The sequence below is a fragment of the Podarcis filfolensis genome, assembly GCF_964270895.1.
Source record: "Podarcis filfolensis genome assembly, chromosome: 18".
Lineage (NCBI taxonomy): Eukaryota > Metazoa > Chordata > Lepidosauria > Squamata > Lacertidae > Podarcis > Podarcis filfolensis.
In genome coordinates, this window is record NC_139622.1 from 13,076,614 (window position 1) to 13,100,870 (window position 24,257).

At 45.1% G+C, this 24,257-nt stretch overlaps 1 protein-coding gene and 1 long non-coding RNA gene across 3 annotated transcripts in view; one reads left to right on the forward strand and one right to left on the reverse strand.

Moving 5' to 3' along the window:
- Positions 1-926: 926 nt before the first annotated feature.
- Positions 927-24,257, forward strand: part of LOC310753232 (uncharacterized protein) — a 37,280-nt gene continuing 13,949 nt past the window's right edge. Inside the window, exons 1-9 of one of the 2 annotated variants that reach the window (XM_083594288.1) lie at positions 927-1,245; positions 2,081-2,171; positions 5,198-5,268; positions 14,373-14,468; positions 15,879-15,980; positions 17,315-17,453; positions 18,820-18,904; positions 20,229-20,290; positions 21,499-21,911. In XM_083594288.1, coding sequence (XP_083450414.1) covers positions 15,933-15,980; positions 17,315-17,453; positions 18,820-18,904; positions 20,229-20,290; positions 21,499-21,518 — 354 coding nt within the window. In that variant the 5' untranslated portion in view covers positions 927-1,245; positions 2,081-2,171; positions 5,198-5,268; positions 14,373-14,468; positions 15,879-15,932 and the 3' untranslated portion in view covers positions 21,519-21,911. Of the gene's footprint in view, positions 1,246-2,080; positions 2,172-5,197; positions 5,269-14,372; positions 14,469-15,878; positions 15,981-17,314; positions 17,454-18,819; positions 18,905-20,228; positions 20,291-21,498; positions 21,912-24,257 lie in introns of those variants that run through there. The other variant, XR_014543295.1, reaches the window with a different exon arrangement.
- LOC310753234 lies at positions 20,416-22,386 on the reverse strand. The gene is made up of 2 exons (XR_014543297.1): positions 22,275-22,386; positions 20,416-21,061 (listed from the first exon to the last, which is right to left on the reverse strand). It is a non-coding gene; the product is annotated as an uncharacterized lncRNA (long non-coding RNA).

Below are 24,257 nucleotides of genomic sequence, written 5' to 3' on the forward strand. Positions count from 1 at the left end.
ATAAAGGATTATCATCATTGATTTTAAAATTATTACTTTTGTTATCATTTATAAAAGGCTTAGGGAAGTTTGTAATTATTATGTTGTGTCGTGTTTTTCATCTGTTGGGAGCAGCCCACAGAGGCTGGGGAAGGGTAATAAATTATGATTATCATTAATTTCTAAATTGTTATCATTATTATTATAATTGTTCTTACTATAAAAGGGTTAGGGAAATTTGTAGCACCGTATTTTTCGCCCTATAGGACGCACCTAGGTTTTTTTTGGGGGGGGAAATAAGGAAAAAATAATAATTTCCCCCCCAGGCACGGGGCTGGCGCTGGGGAGGCCCGAGCTTCCCCCGACCCCAGCCCCCAGAACAGCCTGCTATCCGCAAGCCTAGGGAGCTGCGCCGCTCTTCAGGGCTTGGCGCTGGGCTCCGAGGGTCGCGCAGAGCTGCCTCTCGCTCTCCAGGCTTCAGCGAAAGCCTGTATTCGCCCCATAGGACGCACCCACGTTTTTGGAGGGGAAAAAGTGCGTCCTATAGGGCGAAAAATACGGTATATTATGTTTTATCATTTTTAAAAAATATTCTGTTGGTGGCTGGGAAATAGTAATAAATTATTATTATTATCATTATTATCATTAAATGTTAAATTATTTTTATTTTAATAAATCACACCCACCCAAGTGGGACATGGCCTCTTCCCCCCTAAGCCTTAAAAGTATAGTATTTTTATTTATTTGAATTGGGGTCAGGAAAGCTCCCCTTGGCTACAGCAACTCCAGGGCGTGGGAAACAGCTGAGGAGAATCAGCTGAGAAACAGCTGGGAGAAAAAGCGGGAAACTGCTGGCCCCGCCCACCGCCCGGCCTGGGATTGGCCGTCGAAGGCCCTCCACCAGAATGGTGGGGGTGGTGCCTGTTCTGCCCTTTCTTCCCCCCTCTTTCCAGTCCCCTTGCCCTCGTCCAAAATGGCCGCCCTAGGTACCCCCTCGCTCGACGCATGCGCCCAGCAGCCGCTGCAGCAGTAAACTCGGTGGCGATAGGTCGGCCTTTTGGCCAATCCCAGGTCGGGCTGTGGGCGGGGCCAGGCATTGGACGCGTGTTCGCCTCAGCGTTTCCCTCGCCATTTTCGTGAAGGAAGCGCCTGAGTTTGGTCGTGCTTTTAAGACTGTCTTCTGTTGTGAGCGGGCGGGAAATAATAATAAAGAATTATCACAATTTATTTTTAAATTATTATTATTATTAGAAAGGCTTGGTTGAAGTTTGTAATATATTACGTTTTGTCGAATTTTTTAATATTCTGTTGGGGAAGGGGAATAAATGAGGATTATTCTTCATTTTAAAATTGTTAGCATTATTATAATGGTTCTTATTATAAAATGGTTTGGGAGATTTGTAGTATATTATGTTTTATCGCTTTTTAAATTTTCTGTGGGTGGCTGGGAAAGAGTAATTCATTATTATTAACATTAAATGTTAAATTATTATTATTATTATTATTATTATAAATTACACCCACCCAAGTGGGACACGGCCTCTTCCCCCCTAAGCCTTAACATTATAGTATTTGTATTTATTGGAATTGGGGCAGGGAAGCTCCCCTTGGCTGCAGCAACTCCAGAGGAACTGGCTGTGAGTTCAGATCTCCATTGCTTCCCCCCTCAGGCCGCCTTTAATGTATTGAAAACAGTGTATTGTTCAGATGATGCACTGCTTGAAGCGGTGCTTTTGTAACCAGCTAATTCCTCAAGATCCTAATTCTTTCACTTATTACTATTTTTATTAAATGAACCCTTGTGGTTCCTTCGCATATTCCTGCCTTGCAGCGGGTTGGACTGGAAGACCCTTGGGGTCCCTTCCAGCTAGATGCACCATTATATGATTCTTGGGAAAGTGCTTCAGAAAGAAGAAACAAGAATAAACAAGAAAAAATGAAGGAGAAAAACACATTTCTTCCAGTTAGTCGTACGCTGGCTCCTTTCCCACTTGATTCTTTCTTCCACTGCAATCTGTGCTGGACATATTATATGTTTGCTTTGACATGGATCCCTCTTTCCCTTCTTGTGAAAATAATTGACATTATTGATATTTCTTAGGTTTGCTCTGCTGAATTCCTGTTCTGAAAAAGAGGAGGAGGAAACTTCGGGTGATAAAGGGAGAAGAGGAGATGGAGGAAAAGTCATGAAGGTAAAAGGGAAAAAATAGAAAGACATATTAACATATAACATATAGGAACATTTTTAAACAACCCCACTCCTGATATACCACACCCAACCAAGTGGGGCTTGGCCTCACCCCTCTAACCACCACAGTACAGTAAAAATACAGTTAAATAATTTTATTTATTTGATTGGGGTAGGCTAGCACCTCCTGGCTTCACCCATGTTGGTGAGGTTTGTCTCCTATTCCTTTTCTTGTTAGGCTATCTAAAGGTGACAAAGCAATGTGTTGAACTTAATTTCTTCAGATGAACAATTGCTTTAACCAGGTAATTACTCAAGGCACTGATTCTTTCACCTATCGATTTATCCACATAATCCAACCGGAGATTAATTAGCATCCAAAAGTGGTGCACTTGCACGTTAAATTTTAAGATAAATGTTTTGGAAGAGGCATAAATTAAAAAAGATAATTAATTTGCAAGGAAGCCCAGTGAATTAGAGAGGCAGTGAGCTGGCTGATTTGTCTAATGGAGCATCCCTAAACCCAGTTTGGGTCTAGAAGACCCAGTTTGCTCCCTCCCCCCAGCCTTAAGGGCAACCCGCCATTGCTTTCTGTTTGATTTTTTGAGCAGATACTCTGAACTGAACACTACAAGAAGAAATGGGGATCAGCCCCTGCTGTAGTTGCCAGGACTAGAAGCCATTTGAGTAATTCAGATCAATAAAGTCGGAATAGTTAATATTTACAAACCAGCAACTTGACACCAGTTTTGGACACTTGCAGCAGCTTGCAATGTTAAGAGAGGTGCTCTCAAGAAAAGCACTTTTCTACATTTATGAGCCTTCAGAGTAGGCTCATGGTTTTTCCTTTGCCTGGAGGTATAAATGTTGTTAGCATATGTGCAATCACCCCGAGAACTCCAGGCCTGCTCCTGACTGTTGAAATGCTCCGGGAGAGGCTGTAAGCAGCCCTTCCTCTGCTCTCAGTCAGCAAAAGGGGATGGCAAGGGGGGCTTCATGGCATACCTGAACTTGCAGCTGCAGGAGAAGTGTGGATCCCTCAGCCATGCACAAATCCCTGCCTTGTAGCAGGTTGGAGTGGATGACCCTTGGGGTCCCTTCCCAATATATACTCAGCCACTCACCCAACATCATGTGATTCTTTGGAAAGTGCTTCAGAATACAGTTTGGGGGGTGTTTCTTTGTGTCAGCCCTTAAAAATCAACTGTGCAATGTGCACTACAGCAGGGGCGAAGCAAAGGTTTAAGACTGTCCCCCGCTATTCACATAGGCTGGGACCCCAATGGCACAAGACTAAGTGGGCTGAGCCCCTGCAACAGGGGCCAAAACCAAAAGCCAACTGAATCGTTTACATTGACAAATATTGGCACGTATATATGCATTTTGAAAATTTGCAGCAGTTTGTAATGTTAAGAGAGGTGTTCTTAAAAAAAAAAAAGCAGTTTATACACTCATGAGCATTCCCTTAGAGCAGGGTCATGGTGGTTTCCTTTTCTGGAGGCATAAATGTTCTTAGCAGATGTACAATCCCGAAGGCTTCAGGCCTCCTCCTGACTGCTGAAATGCTCCTGGGGAGACTGTAAGCAGCACCTCCTCCACTCCCAGTCAGCAAAAGGGGATGGCAAGGTGTGCTTCATGGCACAACTTGCAGCTGCAGTTTAAATTGCCTTAAAAGTGCCATTTCATAGGGCAACCTTGACAGCACAACCAAGGTTAGTGGTTATTCTGCATATTCCTGCCTAGCAGCGCGTTGGGCTGGATGACCCTTGAGGTCCCTTCCAGATAGATATATACACCATCATATGATTCTTTGGAATGTGCTTCAGAAAGAAGAACCAGAAATAGTATTCCTTTAAGTTAGTTGTATGATGGCAAAGGTGCCTCACTTTAGGCTGTGACACCTAACAGTTAAATGCTACCACCTTTTCGTACTGTGAACACCAAGCTTGCAGGGGGATCTCCATAAGGGACGCCTGCATATTCCTAAGAGCTGGAAAGTGCCTCACAAAGAAGAAACAGAAAAACATACCTCCAGGTTAGTCGTATGATGGCCAACCACTTAGTCATTTTGGCCACATGACCCGGAAGCTGTACGCCGGCCAATAAAGCGAGATGCGTAGCGCAACCCCAGAGTCGGCCACAACTGGACCTAATGGTCAGGGGTCCCTTTACCTTTACCTTTGACAAAGGTCAGAAGTTGTAAGTCTGCTGTTGTAAGTCTAGGGGTTGGGGTTTGGGTTGTTGTTAGGGTCGGGGTTAGGGAGAGGCTTGGGGTTAGGCTTAGGGGTCAGGGCCTCCCCCTGACTGTTGAAATGCTCCCAGGGAGGATGTAAGCAGAACTTCCTCTGTTTCCAGTCAAGAATAGTGGATAGCTATGTTTGCTTCCTGGCTGAACTTGCGGCTGCAGGAGAGGTGTGCATCCCTGAAGTATACTTAAGCAGGCTTTAAAGTGCCATTTAAGAGGGCAACATTTGCTGCATAACCAAGGTTGCAGGATTGTTCCCCGTATGGGACTCCTGCATGTTCCTGCGATGCTGCGGGTTGGACTGGATGACCCTTGGGGTCCCTTCCAGAGGTTTATATACCATCATCATTCTTTGGAAAGGGCTTCAGAAAGAAGAAAGAGAAATAGCGTTCTTTACAGTTAGTTGTATGATGGGATAGTCACCTCGCTTCCTGTGAGCATCTTTATTATTCCTTGCACATTAATTTGAGCTTGGCAGATCCTGTGCCTGTTTTTACACGGACCCCTCTTTTAGTTCTTGAAATAATCCACCCCCCTGATATTTCTCAGGTCTCAAAGGCTGTGCTGAATTCCTTCTCCCAAAAAGGTGGAGGACAAGGAAGAGGGAAGTTTCGCCAGACAGAGGGAGGGGGAAGAGGGGATCTTTTGAGACCAGATGCCAGTGCCCCAGATATGCCAGTGTCAGGGCTCTCCTGCTGCTGCCTTTTGGGGCGTGAGGGGGAAAGGGGATCTTTGGGCACAAGATCCAAACAGATCCTTTAACCAAACACCTGATTCACCAGCAGCGTGGCAGCCAAAGGAAAGTGAAGAAAAAGAGGCAAGGCAGCTCCCAGACATCTCCATGAAGTTACAAAAGGCAGGTACATCTGCCTAAGTGCACTTCCATCCACTGGAAAAGATTCTTAGCAGCAAGGAGCAAAGTGAACGGTGGGCAATACCTAGCTATCTCTCTAAATCGGTAAGACCGCACAGTCGCTACACCTCCACAAGGCCTGGTCCTTTCCAGAGGTGCAGCCTGCCTTCTCCAAAGGTGGATTTCAGCTCAAACAACTGGTTGAAGTGTCTCTTTTCCTATCCTCATGCCTGTAACCCTGCCAACCTCCCAGAGAACAGTCTCTATTCTTCGATGGTCATGGAGATTGCATTTTCCCACGGTCGCACCAAAAATAGAAACCCTATTATTTAGTAATGTCTCAATACAGTTTGGGGGGGGGGTGTTTGTGTGTGTCAGTCCTTAAAAATCAACTGTGCAATGTGCCCCACAGCTGCCCCAATGACACAAGACTAAGTGGGCTGAGCCCCTGCAACAGGGGTCACAACCAAAAGCCAATTGAATCATTTAGATTGACAAATACTGGCACGTATGTATGCGTTTTGGAAATTTGCAGCAGTTTGTAATGTTAAGAGAGGTGTTCTAAAGAAAAGCACTTTATATACTCATGAGCATTCCCTTAGTGCAGGCTCATGGTTTTTTCCTTTTCTGGAGGTATAAATGTTCTTAGCAGATGTAGAATCACCCCGAAGGCTTCAGGCCTCCTCCTGACTTCTGAAATGCTCCTGAGGAGACTGTAAGTAGCACCTCCTCCGCTCTTAGTCAGCAAAAGGGGATGGCAAGGTGTGCTTCATGGCGCAACTTGCAGCTGCAGTTTAAATTGCCTTAAAAGTGCCATTTAATAGGGCAACATGGGCAGCAGAACCAAGGCTGGTGGTTCTCCTACATATTCCTGCCTTGCAGTGGGTTGGGCTGGATGACCCTTGGGGTCCCTTCCAGATATAGATATATATGCAGCATCATATGATTCTTTGGAATGTGCTTCAGAAAGAAGAAACAGAAATAGCATTCCTTTAAGTTACGGGACGTGGGTGGCACTGTGGGTTAAACCACAGAGCCTAGGACTTGCCGATCGGCAGTTCGAAGCCCCGCGACGGGCTGAGTTCCCGTTGCTGGGTCCCTGCTTCTGCCAACCTAGCAGTTGGAAAGCACGTCAAAGTGCAAGGAGATAAATAGGTCCCGCTCCGCCAGGAAGGTAACTGGTGTTTCCGTGCGCTGCTCTGGTTTGCCAGAAGCGGCTTAGACATTCTGGCCACATGACCTGGAAGCTATATGCCAGCTTCCTTGGCCAATAAAGCGAGATGAGCACCGCAACCCCAGAGTCGGCCACGACTGGACCTAATGGTCAGGGGTCCCTTTACCCTTACCTTTGACAAAGGTCACAAGTTGAAAGTCTGCTGTTGTAAGTCTCGGGGTTAGGGAGAGGGTTAGGCTTAGGGGTCAGGGTCAGGGTCTCCCCCTGACTGTTGAAATGCTCCCAGGGAGATGTAAGCAGCACTTCCTCTGTTTCCAGTCAAGAATAATGGATGGCCATGTTTGCTTCATGGCTGAACTTGCAGCTGCAGGAGAGGTGTGCATCCCTGAAGTAGGCTTCAAAGTGCCATTTAAGAGGGCAACATTTGCTGCATAACCAAGGTTGCAGGATTGTTCCCCGTAAGGGACTCCTTTGATGTAGCGGGTTGGACTGGATGACCCTTGGGGTCCCTTCCAGAGGTTTATATACCATCATTATTCTTTGGAAAGTGTTTGGCAGATCCTGTGCCTGTTTTTACGCGGACCCCTCTTTCAGTTCTCCTGAAAAAAATGTCCCCCCCCCCCCCGTTATTTCTCAGGTCTCTATGGGCTGTGCTAAATTCCTTCTCCCAAAACGGGGCAAGAGGGGGAAAGGGGATCTTTGGGCACAAGATCCAAACAGCTCCTTTAACCAAACACCTGATTCACCCAGTAGCGTGGCAGCCAAAGGAAAGAGAAGAAAAAGTGGCAAGGCAGCAGTTGCAAAAGATGGGTTGTCTGTATGGGCAATGCTTTATTCCTCAATGTCGAATGTCACATCTGCCTAAGTCCACTTCCATCCACCGGAAACGCTTCTTAGCAGCAAGGAGCAAAGGGAACGGTGGGAAATACCTAGCTATCTCTCTAAATTGGTAAGATCGCACAGTCGCTACACCTCCATAAGGCCTGGTCCTTTCCAGAGGTGCAGCCTGCCTTCTCCAAAGGTGGATTTCAGCTCAAACAGCTGGTTGAAGTGTCTCTTTTCCTATCCTCACACCCGTAACCCTGGCAACCTCCCAGAGAACAGTCTCTATTCTTTGATGGTCAGGGAGATTGCATTTTCCCACGGTCTCTCCAAAAATAGAAACCCTATTATTTAGTACTGTCTTAATACAGTTTGGGAGTGGGGGGGGGTGTGTCAGTCCTTAAAAATCAACTGTGTAATATGCCCTACAGCAGGGGTGAAGCAAAGATTTAAGACTGTCACCCGCTATGCACATAGGCTTGGAGCCCCAATGCCACAAGACTAAATAGGCTGAGCCCCTGCAACAGGGGCCAAAACCAAAAGCCATTTGAATCATTTATATTGACAAATACTGGCACGTATTTGTATGCGTTTTGGAAATTTGCAGCAGTTTGTAATGTTAAGAGAGGTGTTCTAAAGATAAGCACTTTATACGCTCATGAGTGTTCCCTTAGAGCAGGCTCATGGTTGTTTCCTTTTCTGGAGGCATAAATGTTCTTAGCAGATCTGCAATCTACCCGAAGGCTTCAGGCCTCTTCCTGACTGTTGAAATGCTCCTGGGGGGACTGTAAGCAGCTCCTCCTCCGCTCCCAGTCAGCAAAAGGGGATGGCAAGGTGTGCTTCATGGCGCAACTTGCAGCTGCAGTTTAAATTGCCTTAAAAGTGCCATTTAATAGGGCAACATGGACAGCACAACCAAGGTTGGCGGTCATTCTGCATATTCCTGCCTTGCAGCTGGTTGGGCTGGATGACCCTTGAGGTCCCTTCCAGATATAGATATATATGTAGCATCATATGATTCTTTGGAATGTGCTTCAGAAAGAAGAAACAGAAATAGCATTCCTTTAAGTTACGGGACGCAGGTGCCACAGGGATCCCTTTACCTTTGACAAAGGTCAGAAGTTGTAAGTCTGCTGGTGTAAGTCTTGGGGTTGAGGTTTGGGTCATTGTTAGGGCCGGGGTTAGGGAGAGGCTTGGGCTTAGGGGTCATGGTCAGGGCCTGGGAGGATGTAAGCAGCACTTCCTCTGTTTCCAGTCAAGAGTAGTGGATGGCCATGTTTGCTTCATGGCTGAACTTGCAGCTGCAGGAGAGCTGTAGATCCCTGAACTTTACTTAAGTAGCCTTTCAAGTGCCATTTAAGTGCCATTTAAGAGGGCAACATTTGCTTCACAACCAGGGTTGCAGGGTTCTTCCCCATAAGGGACTCTTGCATGTTCCTGCGATGCAGTGGGTTAGACTGGATGACCCTTGTGGTCCTTCCAGAGGTTTATATACGCCAGCTCCCTCGTTCAATAAAGCGAGAGGAGCGCTGCAACCCCTGAGTCGGCCACGACTGGACCTAATGGTCAGTGGTCCCTTTACATTTATGATGGCCAAGTTGCCTCACTTTAGGCTGTGACACCTAAGGGATGCCCTCTGTAAAGTGCTCCACAAAGAATAACCAGAAAAACATACGGTTAGTTGTATGATGGCCAATCCCTTCCCCTTCCATGCCATCTACTATATTCTTTCTTGCATAGCAATACATATGATGGATGCCTGTTTTATACTCCTAGTCTTTCAATTCATCTGAAGGAAATCAGGCCCACTGATATTTCTCTGTATGGGCTGTGCTTTGTTCCTTAATGTCAGATTTTGTGGATTTATTATCACCCGTATGTTTTGGGCAAAAGCCTACTTATGCATGGAAAACAAAAGGTTGGGGGGGAATGAGAGTTCCTGAAGTGAGTGGGCTTCCCTGCAGAAGGGGGAGATGGAGAGAACACTCTGCCTTCTCCCCCCTAATCTGTCTCCCCCCCCATCATGGCGGAGAAGGTCTTCATCCCACCTCCAGCGCCTACCCGGAAGAGGAGGAGCACCCATACTGAGAACGGTAGGAGCCAAATTGTCTTGGGATCCTCTGGGTTTGAGGGGCTGAGCGTTGGGATGGGACCCCTGTCTCCTAAAGCAGTGCGCTTTCACCAGGATCGGTCTGCGGTTTCGTTCACCAACACCAGTGTGCAGCTGCATACACAACTATAGAAACAAGCCAGAATAAACAGGCTTCCAAAAAAGTATAGTCTTCATCTCCTGGGTCAGGAAGACAGTTTTGTTTTGGGTGTGCCCTGCAATGCACACCTGAGGCTGCAGGTGCAGGAAAGTCTCTTCATGAGATGTTCTCCGTAATGAAAATGCTACCTCTAGACAGGTGCACAACAACCTGGACAATTTGGGGTTGGAGTAAAAAAGGCCATGGAAAATCTAGTTTGTGACTAGGGATCAAAGGTCAGAAAGAACAGACGTGGGTGGCGCTGTGGGTTAAACCACAGAGCCTAGGACTTGCCGATCAGAAGATCGCTGGTTCAAATCCCCGCGACGGGGTGAGCGCCCGTTGCTCGGTCGCTGCTCCTGCCAACCTTGCAGTTCGAAAGCACGTCAAAGTGCAAGGAGATAAATAGGTACCACTCCGGTGGGAAGGTAAACGGCGTTTCCATGTGCTGCTCTGATTCGCCAGAAGCGGCTTAGTCATGCTGGCCACATGACCCGGAAGCTGTACGCCGGCCAATAAAGCGAGATGTGCGTCGCAACCCCAGAGTCGGCCACGACTGGACCTAATGGTCAGGGGTCTCTCTACCTCAGAAGTTGTATGTCTGCTGTTATTAGTCTAGGGGTTGCGGGTTGTGTCATTGTTAGGGTTGGGGTTAGGGAGACGGTTGGGGTTAGGCTTAGGGGTCAGGGCCTCCCGCTGACTGTTGAAATGCTCCCAGGGAGATGTAAGCAGAACTTCCTCTGTTTCCAGTCAAGAATAGCGGATGGCTATGTTGGCTTCCTGGCTGAACTTGCAGCTGCAGGAGAGGTGTGCATCCCTGAAGTAGGCTTCAAAGTGCCATGTAAGAGGGCAACTTTTGCTGCACAACCAAGGCTGCGGGATTGTTCCCCGTAAGGGACTCCTGCATGTTCCTGCGATGCAGCGGGTTGGATTGGATGACCCTTGGGGTCCCTTCCAGAGGTTTATATACCATCATCATTCTTTGGAAAGGGCTTCAGAAAGAAGAAAGAGAAATAGTGTTAAATGTTCTTAGCTTATGTACAATTACCCCGAAGGCTTCAGGCCTCCTCCTGACTGTTGAAATACTCCTGGGGAGACTGTAAACAGCACCTCCTCCACTCCCAGTCAGGGGATGGCAAGGTGTGCTTCATGGCGCAACTTGCAGCTGCAGTTTAAATTGCCTGAAAAGTGCCCTTTCATAGGGAAACACTGACAGCACAACCAAGGTTGGTGGTGGTTCTCCTGCATATTCCTGCCTTGCAGCTGGTTGGGCTGGATGACCCTTGGGGTCCCTTCCAGATATATATATATATATATATATATATATGCAGCACCATATGATTCTTTGGAATGTGCTTCAGAAAGAAAAAATAAAAGTATACTGTATGATGGCAAGGTTGCCTCATTTTAGGCTGTGACACCTAACAGTTAAATGCTACCACCTTTTGGTACTGTGAACACCAAGCTTGCAGGGGGATCTCCATAAGGGACGCCTGCATATTCCTAAGAGCTGGAAAGTGCCACACAAAGAAGAAACAGAAAAACACACCTCCAGGTTAGTTGTATGATGGCCAACCACTTCCCCTTCCCTGCCAGCTACTTTATCCTTTCTTGCTTAGCAATACAAATGATGGATGCCCATTTTATACTCCTACTCTTTCAGTTCATCTGAAAGAAATCAGGCCCACTGATAAATTCTCTGTGCTTCGTTCCTCAATGTCAGATTTTGTGGCTTTATTATCACCCATATGTTTCGGGCACAAGCCTACTTACTCATGAAAAAGGAAATGTTGGGGGGAAACGAGGGTTCCTGAAGTGAGTGGGTTTCCCTGCACACACTTCAGGGCAGAAGGGGGAGATGGAGGGAACGCTCTGCCTTTAACGAAACACCTGATTCGCCCAGCAGCGTGGCAGCCAAAGGAAAGAGAAGAAAAAGAGGCAAGGCAGCTCCCAGACAAATGTGCAAATGTGGGTTGCCTGTATGCCCTCTGTTTTATTCCTTAATGTCGAATGCTACATCTGCCTAAGTCCACTTCCATCCACTGGAAAGGCTTCTTAGCAGCAAGGAGCAAAGGGAATGGTGGGAAATACCTAGCTATCTCTCTAAATCGGCAAGACCGCACAGTCCCTACACTTCCACAAGGTCTGGCCCTTTCCAGAGGTGCAGCCTGCCTTCTCCAAAGGTGAAGTTACGGGACACTGGTGGTGCTGTTTATTACTGTTATTGTAAATAGTTAATATTTACAAACCAGCAACTTCACACCAGTTTTGGACACTTAGAGGTGCCCTAAAGAAAAGCACTTTCTACATTTATGAGCCTTCAGAGTAGGCTCTGAAAGTTCTTTTCCAGTAATGGCCACACGAGGTCACTGTTTATTTTCCTATTGATCTCTATTCCAGCCTACTAAGTCTAAGACAAATATATTGGGAACAGGGAGAAAGACCGGGAGAAATGAGATAAATTAAAAGTTTGAAAGGGGAAATAATTTTAAAGCCAAGTTCCTACTTGGAAATAACTTACACCTAGAAATTATCATGAATTCTTTTCCAGCACCGGCCATACGGGGTCACTGTTTATTTTCCTATTGATGTCTTTTCCAACACTGGCCACATGAAAATTACAAGTATGGATTAACCAGTGAAACGCAATGGCAATACATCCAATTGAAACATATGCTGGAAAGGCAGTTTGGCCCTGACGCTGTAGCTGCACCGGAAACACCCAGGCTGCTACAAGATTTCATTTCTGCAAATAAAACCAAGAACTTCGGGAACGGCAGGGCGACGAAGCGACGCCTGATGGATGGGAATGAAATGGGGAAATGGGGCTAGACCCCGCTGCCCTCAACCAACATGGCGGCCCTGCCGCCTCTTCCGCTCTTTCCGCTCCATCTTTCTGTCCCTTTGCCCTTGCCCAAAATGGCCGCCCTAGCAACCATCTCGCTCGACGCACGCGCGGCGATAGGTCAGCCTTTGGGCCAATCCCAGGCCGGGCTGTGGGTGGGGCCAGCCGTTTCCCGCTTTTTCTCCCAGCTGCTTCTCTTCAGCTGCTTCCCACGCCCTTTGGGCGCCTTTTTCATAGCAATAAATTATTATTATTATTACTTTTTAAATCCTTATTTTTATTAGAAAAGGATTAGGGAAGTTTGCAATATAGTCTGTTTTTCGCCTTTTTCATATTCTGTGGGGAGTGAAGGGGAATAAATGAGGATTATCCTTCATTTTTAAATTATTATTATTATAATAGTTATTCCTATAAAAGGGTGAGGGAAGTTTGTAGTATATTATTTTTTATCATTTTTAAAATATTCTGTTGGTGGCTGGGAAAGAGTAAAAAAATATCATTAAATAATAATAATAATAAATAAATATATGTTAAATTCTTATTCTATTATTCTATTCTATCCTGATTCTATTCTATTCTTACTCTATTCTATCCTATTCTTAATCTATTCCATTCTATTCTTATTCTATTCTATCCTATATTATTATTATTATTCTATTATTGTTATTCTAATTATCCTATCCTATTCTATTCTTATTCTATTCTTATACTATTCTATTCTTCTTATTATTATTCTAATTAACCTTTTCTATTCTAATGCTATTCTATCCTATTCTTATTCTATTATCCTATTCTATTATATCATTATTCTATTATTCTTATTCTTGTTATTATTATAAAAGGGTGAGGGAACTTTGTCGCATATCATGTTTTATCATTTTTAAAATATTCTGTTGGTGGCTAGGAAAGAGTAATACAATAATATTATCATTAAATATTATTATTATAATTATTCACACCCACCCAAGTGGGACATGGCCTGTTTCCCCGTAAGCCTTGTTATCTAGTATTTTTATTTATTTGAATTGTATCTTGGAAACTGTATCTGAAACAATGTATTTGTTGCGGAAATTACAGACTACATGTTACAAATATTTTGCCTGAATGTATCCTTTCCACTTGACAGTGGAAGTTAAAAATAAATATAAATATAAATATAAATAGAATATAAAAGCCACTCCTTTGCCACTTTCCTCCATTATTATTATTATTATTATTATTATTATTATTATCCCATCCCCAAACTTGCCAACAATTATCATGGTTATTCTTATAAAAGGGTGAGGGAAGTTTGGAGTATATGACGTTTTCTCGTTTTTAAAAAATATCCTGCTGGTGGCTGGGAAAGAGTAATAAATTATGAGTATCATTAACTGTTAAATAATTATTGTTATTATTATTATTATTAATCACACCCACCCAAGTGGGACATGGCCTCTTCCCCCCTAAGCCTTAACAGTATAGTATTTTTATTTATTTGAATTGGGGGGAGAAGCAACTCCAGAGGAACTGGCTGTGATAAGAATTTATTCTTTATATAAAATAAAGTGCAGGTCTCCATTGCTTTCCCTCTCAGGCCGCCTTTAATGTATTGGAAACTGTACCTGAACAGTGTATTGTGCAGATGAAGCACTGCTTGAAGCAGTGGTTTTGAAACCAGCTAATTCCTCAAGATCCCAATTCCTCCACTTATTATTATTATTATTATTATTATTATTATTATGATGATGAAATGAACCCTTGTGGTTCCTTCGCAGATTCCTGCCTTGCAGCGGGTTGGACTGGATGACCCTTGGGGTCCCTTCCAGCTAAATGCACCATTATATGATTCTGGGGAAAGTGCTTCAGAAAGAGGAGACGGGGAAAAACACATTTCTTCCAGTTAGTCGTCTGCTGGCTCCTTTCCCACTTGATTCTTTCTTCCACTGCAATCTGGGCTTGAAATATTATAGGTCTGCTTTGACATGGACCTCTTTCCCTTCCTGTGAAAATAATTGACATTATTGATATTTCTTAGGTCTGAATTCCTGCTCTGAAAAGGAGGAGGAGGAGAAAGCTTCGCCTGATGAAGGGAGAAGAGGAGGTGGAGGAAAAGTTAGCTGCAGGCATGAAGGTAAAAGGGAAAAAAATAGAAATATACATATAACACTTAAGAACATTTTTAAACAATATATCACACTGACCCCCCTAACCAGCACAGTAAAAATACAGTAAAGTGTTTTTATTTATTTGATTGGGGTGGGTCAGCACCTCCTGGCTTCCCCCATGTTGGTGAGGTTTGTTTCCTTTTTCCTGTTCTTGTTAGGCTATCTAAAGGGGACAAAGCAATGTGTTGAAAACTTAATTTATTCCAATGAACCATTGCTTTAACCAGATAATTGATTCGTTCACCTATAGGTTTATCCACGTAATCCAAGCGGAGATGAATTAGCATCCCCAAGGGGTACACTAGCACGTACACTAGCACACAAATGATAATATTTGAATTCACTGGGCATTCAAATACTTGAGGCAGGGAGCTGGCTGATTTGTCTAATGGAGCATCCAAAACCCACTTTGGATCAAGAAGACCCCAGCCTTAATGGCAACCCTCCATTGCTTTCTGTTTTGCCTGGAGGTATAAATGTTGTTAGCAGATGAGCAGTCACCCCAAGAACTTCAGGCAGCAAAAGGGGATGGCAAGGGGGGCTTCATGGCGGAACTGAACTGGCTGAAGAGGACAGCATCCAGCTGGGCTGGGGACACAAAGGGGGTGAGGTTGCCAATTCCTGCCTGGTAGCAGGTTGGACTGGAGGACCCTTGGGGTCCCTTCCCGATATAGACTCAGAAAGAGAAAGAGCATTTCTTGAAGTGAGTTGTGGTTGTCGGCATGCAGAGGGGAGCAAGACCCAGCAGGATCGTCTCCTTCCGGCCGTCCTGCTGCGAAGACCCACCTGCCTCTGCTCCGACATAAATCAGCGACCCAGGCTTAAAAGCCAGGACATATGAGCCGAGCTAACGGCGCACAAAGAGTGGCGTGAGGCTTGTGGAACCATGGATTTATTAATCATAAATCAGGACAAAAAACATGTCATCATACTATTGTTGTGATGATAAAAGGAGGTAAAGTTCATTTGTATGCTTCAGAATCCAAATGAGATAAATTAAAAGTTTGACGGGAAATAATTTTAAAGCCAAATTCAAATTCCTGTTTGGAAATACTATTTGATGTCTTTTCCAGTAATGGCCACACGGGGTCACTGTTTATTTTCCTATCCATGTCTTTTCCACTATTGCAACGGGTTGGGCTGGATGACCCTAGGGTCCCTTCCCGCTAGATGCACCATTATATGATTCTTGGGAAAGTGCTTCAGAAGGAAGAAACGGGGAAAAGCACATTTCTTCCCGTTAGTCGTCTGCTGGCTCCTTTCCCACTTGATTCTTACTTCCGCTGCAATCTGGGCTGGACATATTCTATGTCTGCTTGGACGGGGACCCCTCTTTCCCTTCTTGTGAAATAATTGACCTTACTGATATTTCTTAGGTCTGAATTCCTGCTCTGAAAAGGAGGAAGAGGAGGAGGAAGAAACTTCGCCTGATGAAGGGAGAAGAGGAGGTGGAGGAAAACTCAGCTGCAGACATGAAGGTAAAAGGGGAAAAAATAGAAATATACACATAACACTTAAGAACATTTTTAAACCACCCCAGTCCTGATATATCACACCGACCCCCCTAAGCGGCACAGTACAGTTAAAATACAGTAAAGTGTTTTTATTTATTTGAATGGGGTAGGGCAGCTCCTCCTGGCTTCCCCCATGTTGGTGAGGTTTGTCTCCTTTTTCCTTTTCTAAAGGTGACAAAGCAATGTGTTGAAAACTTAATTTCTTCAGATGAACCATTGCTTTAACCAGGGAATTGATTCTTTCACCTATCAATTTATCCACATAATCCAAGCCGAGATGAATTAGCATCCCAAAGTGGTACACTTGCACGTTACATCTTGAGATAAATTTGTTTGAAGAGGCCTAAATTAAAAAAGATAATTAATTTGCAAGCAAATACTTGAATGCCCAGTGAATTAGAGAGGCAGTGAGCTGGCTGATTTGTCTAATGGAGCATCCCAAAACCCAGTTTGGGTCTAGAAGACCCCAGCCTTCATGGCAACCCTATATTACTTTCTGTTTGATTTTTGAAACAGATACTCTGAATTGAACACCACAACAAGAAATGGGGATCAGCCCCTGCTGTAGTGGCCAGCACTAGAAGCCATTTGAGTAATTCAGATCAATAAAGTAGGAATAATTAATATTTACAAATCAGTTTGGGACACTTGTGGCAGAGAGGTGCTCCAAAGAAAAGCTCTTTCTACATTGATGAGCCTTCAGAATAGGCTCCTGGTTTTCCTTTGCCTGGAGGGAGAAATGTTGTTAGCAGATGTGCAGTCACCCCGAGAACCTCAGTCAGCCAAAGGGGATGGCAAGGGGGGCTTCATGGCGTCACTGAACTTGCAGCTGCAGGAGAAGGGTGGATCCCTCAGTGGATCCCTAAAGATCCTTCCAAGGGCCATTGAAGAGGGCAGCGTCCAGCTGTGCTGGGGACACAAAGGTGGTGAGGTTGCCAATTCCTGCCTGGTAGCAGGTTGGGCTGGATGACCCTTGGGGTCCCTTCCCGATATATAAAGAAGAAAGGGAAAGAGCCTTCCTTGAAGGCAGGTGTGGTTGTCGGGAGGCAGAGGGGCTCAAGGCCAGCTGACCAGCCCCAGCAGGATCGTCTCCTTCCAGCCGTCCCGCTGCCCCATCTGCCTCTGCTCCGACGTAAATCAGAGCCAGGGCGCAGGCTATCAGTCTGGGGCATCTAAAACTATGAAAATGGGCCTATATATCTTGAGTTTCTGACACTGCTCAACCGCATACTCAATCAAATGCGGATGCCAAACAAATGAACTTTGTGGTTAACCCTGAAGCCTGTCTCTTTCTCTAGAAGGCGTCTGCTGGGCGTTTGCGCTGCCTCCCTTGGTTCTCTCGGCCTGATGCGTTTTGGGCTTGGCTGGTCATGGAGGATTGCAGTTGCTCTGGCCCTTTCTCCGGATCATCTTCCCAACAGCCTGGAGAGATCTCCTGTAAGTCCCACTTCCTCTTGCATCCTAATGTGCTCCTTTGTGGTTTACATCCATCAGGGGGGGCCAACTTGTGGCCCAGATCAGGCCCCTCATGCCATGAGAAGCGGCTCACCAGCCCCATGATTTCTGATCACTACTTGTCTGCTCAAAACCATAATTCGTGTTCATGTGAAGAATCCTAAAACTACACATAGTGTGAAATGTTGAGAAATTCGACTGAGCCAGGAAGCTTGGGGCCAGGTCATCAGCATAGCCAGGGTCTTTCTTGGAGGGCAGGACTTTGGAAAGGGGGACAGAGCCAATGGAATTGGTCAGATAGTTAAGGATTTCTATTGAAGAAGAAGAGTAGAAGAGTTTGGATTTGATATCCTGCTTTATCACTACCCTAAGGAGTCTCAAAGCGGCTCACAATCTCCTTTCCCTTCCTCCCCCACAACAAACACTTTCTGAGGTGAGTGGGGCTGAGAGACTTCAGAGAAGTGGGACTGGCCCAAGGTCTCCCAGCAGCTGCAGGTGGAGGAGCGGGGAATCGAACCTGGTTCACCAGATTACAAATCCACTGCTCTTAACCACTACACCACACTGGCTCTCTATTGCTTTACTTGGTCCACGAGCCATGTACTAATTCTTGGTCCAATGTACATTATGCTATTGTTGTGATGATAAAAGGAGGTAAAGCTCATTTGTATGCTTCAGAATCCAAATGAGATAAATTAAAAGTTTGAAAGGTGAAATAATTTTAGAGCCATATTCAAATTCCTGCGTGGGAATAACTTACACCTAGAAATTATCATGAATTCTATACCAGCACTGGCCACACGAGGGCACTGTTTATTTTTCTCTCAATGTCTTTTCCAGTAATGGCCACACGGGGTCACTGTTTACTTTCCTATCGATGTCTTTTCCAGTATTGCTGGAAAACACACAAATGGCTGGGACTCTTTTGGATCTTATGGATAGAAATCACGCAGGAGCCTTCATCTGAAGGCAGCCCTGTTTAGGGAAGCTTTTACTGTTTTTTAGGTTATTGTATTTTAGTGTTTTGTTGGAAGCCACCCAGAGTGGCTGGGGAAACCCAGCCAGATGGGTGGGATATAAATAATAGCTTATTATTATTATTCACCATGGGGTTAGTACCTTCTGCAACTTTTTTCTGAGATGTACCTGTGAACAAAATATAGGATCCTGATAGCAGTCTCCTTTGTTGCATTGCCTGCATGTTCTTGTGTTGTTGCTTTAGGTGGCCTGCTTATATGAGCTGAAATGGTGCTTATATACTGCAAAATACATGTTTTGACCAAATACTTACTTACTTCTTGCTGCTGCTAGTGGCCTAAATTCATACCTGCTTTTTGTTTCCTTGCAGGTATCACCGAAAAGCAGCTTTTGGTTATGACACCTACAGAACAAGGCCATCATCCAGAACTGCCTACCACTGGATCCCTCAGCAGGTAGGCCATCGTTCTCTCTTTCTCTTTGGGAATATCCTGGGTGCTGGCCAGGGTGTGATCCGTGGCCTGACTGTGTGAAATGTGAGCGCCCAGTGAGTGGAGCCCCAAACTCTGCTTGCAGGCGCAAACTCCGTTTGTGGGAGGTGGGAGCAAATGCATTGGTGGGGAGGGTCTGCATGGAAAGAAAGCTCCAGCTCCAAAAGATCAAGAAGACCCTTGAATAGGAATGAATCTCACTTCCTAAGACTCGAGGCCATCGAAGGGGAAATACACAGTTCAAACAGATAAAATATTCCTGATAAAATTCCATTCCTCAGCAGTTGGAACTGAGTGGTTAGAGGTAGATTTGGGGCTGAACTAAAAGTTGTGAAATTCATTTTTCTGATTCCATTTTGAAAGGAAATGCTCCCTTTGAGGCTACGACCTTGAAGGGAGAACTCTTTTGTGGTGGGAGAGAAGGTTGCTTAAAGTTTGGTTAGCTATTTGTCTTCTCAAAACCAGAATTGGTGTTCATGTGAAGAATCCTGAAACTACACATAATGTGAAATGTTGAGAAATTCGACTCAGCCAGGAAGCTTGGGGCCAGGTCATCAGCATAGCCAGGGTCTTTGTTGGAGGGCAGGACTTTGGAAAGGGGGACAGAGCCAATGGAATGGGTCAGGTAGTTAAGGATTTCTAGTGCTGCCCCCCCCGCCCCCCCTTGGCTACATCAATGGGCCAGGTACTGATTCTTGATCCATTGAGATAAAGTTCATTAGTATGCTTCAAATGAAATAAATGAGATAAATTAAAAGTTTGAAAGGGGAAATAATTTAAAAGCCAGATTCAAATTCCTAATTGGAAATAACTTACACCTAGAAATTATCATGAATTCTATTCCAGCACCGGCCACATGGGGTCACTGTTTACTTTCCTATTGATGTTTATTCCAGTAATGGCCACACGGGGTCACTGTTTACTTTAGTATTGATTTCTATTCCAATAATGCTTTTTATGCTTTAAAAGCTGTGTATGGGTGCTTAAAATAAATAACTAAACAAAGCAGCAGAGAGTAGCAATTGAAACAGACCCCCCCATCAGCATTGTTCGAATGATCTCTAGTGCAAATGGAAGGATACATATATTTTAGGATATCTTCTGTATATCTGCAGCAGGTGGGTTTGTGTGTCTTTGTTGCAGGGAGTAGGCCTGTGTGTGTGTTTGTGTGTTTTGTTATTGTTCTGCTCTGGTTTTTTCAGAACAACTGCCTCGGAGGCTAGTAGTTGGCCAAGGTAGATAAAAAGAACAGACAAAAGCTGTATTTTCTTCTGTATTTTCTTCCTAGATCGGCTGTTCTGCATCTGGCACAACTGGACTGCCCAAGGCTGCCATTGTGGTGCAGAGCAGGTGAGTGGTGCAGAGCATGACTATCCTGGGAACTCAGTCTAGTTTTTAATTTGTGATGATTTTTTTTTATATGTACACAAATATCCAAGAAGCATGACTGCCAGACACTTCTCTTGACAGCTGTCTTCTTTTTTATATATATAATGACCTTTATTATTTATTTAGTTTTAGTTACATACATTATATACACATAATATATTACACTTTACATTTACACTTGCTCTTGAGAGCTGACTTACTTCCTTCTTCCAGCTTCTTTATTTCCCCTCATTTCTTTCTGAACTTTTTTTTATTGTTCCTCTACTGTTTGCATTTCTACTTTCCATTCCTTCATTTGTCCTGATAAGTCTGTTGCAACTTCCACTATCTTTTCCTCAATGTTTTTTCCTTTACCTTTCTCCTTATTTCTCTTATCTCTGCCAATATTTTTGCAAAATCTCCCTCCCCTTCGATCTCAACTTTGGATGTCCTTCTCTCCCCTGGTGTGGTTGTTTTGGCTATCTGACTCATGTTTCTTTAATTAATAGTTTGTTTCAAGGTGCAATTTGCCAAAAAATGTATTTTTCCTGCTGTTCTCTCTTTCGCCACTGAGTGTCTCTATTTCTCTCACTTTCTCTTTTACCATACCCAATGATTATCTCAATTTCCTTTCCTTAAGAACAGCCTCTTATAGTCCAAACAAGCATATTCAGATACACATTCAAATACAAATACAAATCTCCACACACACCCTGTTCAGCTCCTGATCGAATCCGTCCTTCTGAACAGTGTCTGTAATGAAGAAAGTCTAATAAGGTGGAGAATATAAAACTTCTAATTCCCCCACTGCTTTTGGCAGAGGGTAGCGTGGAAAAGGTCCCAAACCGATCAGTTCTGATACTTCATAGATATTGAGAAGTAAAGTAGAATGCAAACAGTATCTCTGACTTCTCTACAGTCCAAAGCTCTTATTAATATCTTTCGGCTGTTTCCAACAACTGTGTTGTTACAATAAGTCTTTGGGCTTAATAATGTTTCCAAGCTAATGTTTCCAAAAGTGCCTTAACAGTACAGTATATACAAAACTCCAAGTTCCTCCCAAATGGGCTGAGTTTCACGGGAATTCAAAACATTGTCTAGATCTCACATTGAAGTTTGTTTTGTTTAGCTTTGTCTTGTCTCTCTTGCCCCTCGGGGAGCTGAGACCTTTTTTCTCCTTTCTTACTCAGTAGACTTTTCAAAATGCTGACTCCCTCCTAACGATTTTTCCCTGCTCCATTTTCTCCACCGGCATCGGGTAGGATTTCCTGAATTTCTAAGCCATTCAAACTTCTATTACTTGTTCTATTACTGCTTTCGCCCTTGACCTTTTTGTTTTTGGAGTCTGGGGTTTTATTGTAAGCCTTGGAATACTTTGCTGCCTGTGGTTCCTTCGCAGAGAAAAAGTAAGAAACCCCAAGTGCCTGGTGGAAATGAATTCCATGATAATATAAAACACTGAGAGTGTTATCTATGGAAACAGGGCTACCTGATAGAGTTTACTTTCTCCTCTTGTAGTGTGGGTGGGTGGGACTCTTTTGGATCTTATGGACAGAAATCACACAGGAGCCTTCATCTGAAGGCAGCCCTGTTTAGGGAAGCTTTTAATGTTGAATAGGTTATTGTATTTTAGTGTTTTGTTGGAAGCCGCTCAGAGTGGCTGGGGAAACCCAGCCAGATGGTTGGGGTATAAATAATAAATTCCTCCTCCTCCTCCTCCTCTTCTTCTTCTTCTTCTTCTTCTTCATGGGTTTAGTACCTTCTGCAACTTTTTTCTGAAATGTGGCTGTGAACGAGAAATCGGATCCTGAGAACAGTCTCTTTTGTTACATTGTCTGCATGTTCTTGTGTTGGCGCGCTTATGTGAGCTGAAATTGTCCTTATATACTGCAAAATACACGTTTTGACCAAATACTTGCTTACTTCTCGCTGCTGCTAGATAGTATTAAGTGGCCTAAATTCAGACCTGCTTTTTCTTTCCTTGCAGATACCACCAAATAGCAGCTTTTGGGTTATGATGCCTACAGAACAAGGACATCATCTAGAACTGTCTCCCACTGGATCCCTCAGCAGGTAGGCCATCGTTCTCTCTTTCTCTTAGGGAATCTCCTGGGTGCAAATGCTGGGAAAGAAAGCTCCAGCTCCAAAAGATCAAGAAGACCCTTGAACAGGAAGGAAATCAGAAATTACCTTGAGCGAAACGAGATGTGTGCACTAGTTTCTTGCAAATCCCTGTTTCAGCTGGATCTATAAGATCCCAAAGCTGTTTCAGTTACTGAAGGCCCATTCAACATCGTGGTCCAGAGTACTTGGCTTCTCCTGAGCAGAAATCATTAGGAAGTGTTCCCGTTCAAATTTTGTGATCTGGACCCACCCTAAACCTTTGAAGGTGCCTGTTGGATAGCTCAAGCTAGTTTTTCTTGGACCTGGCGGTTTGTAGGTGCTCAAGTGAACTAGTTACAAACCCAAGTCAGGACCAGGCTGTGGTGGAAAGTCCAACTATCATCCTTCCTGCATCTCAAGGGATTCAGTCCTGTGGTTCAGAACTCTGTGTCTCACTCTGCCACTTGGGGATCTGCCACCTGAGGCAGCCACTTCACTTTGCCTCATGAACAGAGATGGACAGTCTCTTATCCCTTCATTGGAGGTGTGGCCTTGAATTAAGTCGAATACATAGCCGCTGGCCCTCCTCTTCCAGAACTGCACTTGACGCCATTCCAGATACAGTGGTACCTCCGCTTGCTGACGGGATCCGTTCCAGAGCTCCGGTCGGATCCTGAGGTTTTCGCAACCGGAGAGACTGCTTCCGCGAATGCGCGGTCGGCAAAAATATACTTCTGGGTTTGTCGCTTAGGTATCCCAAAGTTTATGTAACCAGAAGGATACGTAAGCGGAGGTATGACTCTATATCTTGGGTAACACGGAGAGGCTTAGAAAATGAGAAAGCGAATCGCAGTTCAGACACTCTTGCTGCTGGCAGTGTCTTGTGTGACACATCAAGGAAAGTGCTGGGTTGATTTTTCCTCTCCCCTGTTGCATTGGGAGACTTGATCAAGAACTGATTCTTCAAGTTGACTTTGTCTCCCAATACGGCCACGACTGGACCTAATGGTCAGGGGTCCCTTTACCTTTGACAAAGGTCAGAAGTTTTAATTCTGCTGTTTTATGTCTAGGGGTTAGGGTTTGGGTCATTGTTAGGGCAGCGCAGCGCTTCTCCTCTGTTCCCGGGGCTTGCGGTGGGAGGAGGAAAGCCCTCCTCCCACCGCAAGCCTTCAGGACAGGTCCGGGAACAGAGGGGAAGGCGCGCAGCGCTTCTCCTCTGTTCCCGGGGCTTGCGGTGGGAGGAGGAAAGCCCTCCTCTCACCGCAAGCCTTCAGGACAGGTCCGGGAACAGAGGGGAAGGCGCGCAGCGCTTCTCCTCTGTTCCCGGGGCTTGCGGTGGGAGGAGGGTTTTTCCTCCCCACCGCCAACATTCAGAACAGCATTCTGAATGTTGGCGGTGGGGAGGAAAGCCCTCCTCTCACCGCAAGCCTTTAGGACAGGTCCGGGAACAGAGGGGAAGGCGCGCAGCGCTTCTCCTCTGTTCCCGGGGCTTGCGGTGGGAGGAGAAAAGCCCTCCTTTCACCGCAAGCCTTCAGGACAGGTCCGGGAACAGAGGGGAAGGCGCGCAGCGCTTCTCCTCTGTTCCCGGGGCTTGCGGTGGGAGGAGGAAAGCCCTCCTTTCACCGCAAGCCTTCAGGACAGGTCCGGGAACAGAGGGGAAGGCGCGCAGCGCTTCTCCTCTGTTCCCGGGGCTTGCGGTGGGAGGAGGGTTTTTCCTCCCCACCGCCAACATTCAGAACAGCATTCTGAATGTTGGCGGGGGGAGGAAAGCCCTCCTCCCACCGCAAGCCTTCAGGACAGGTCCGGGAACAGAGGGGAAGGCGCGCAGCGCTTCTCCTCTGTTCCC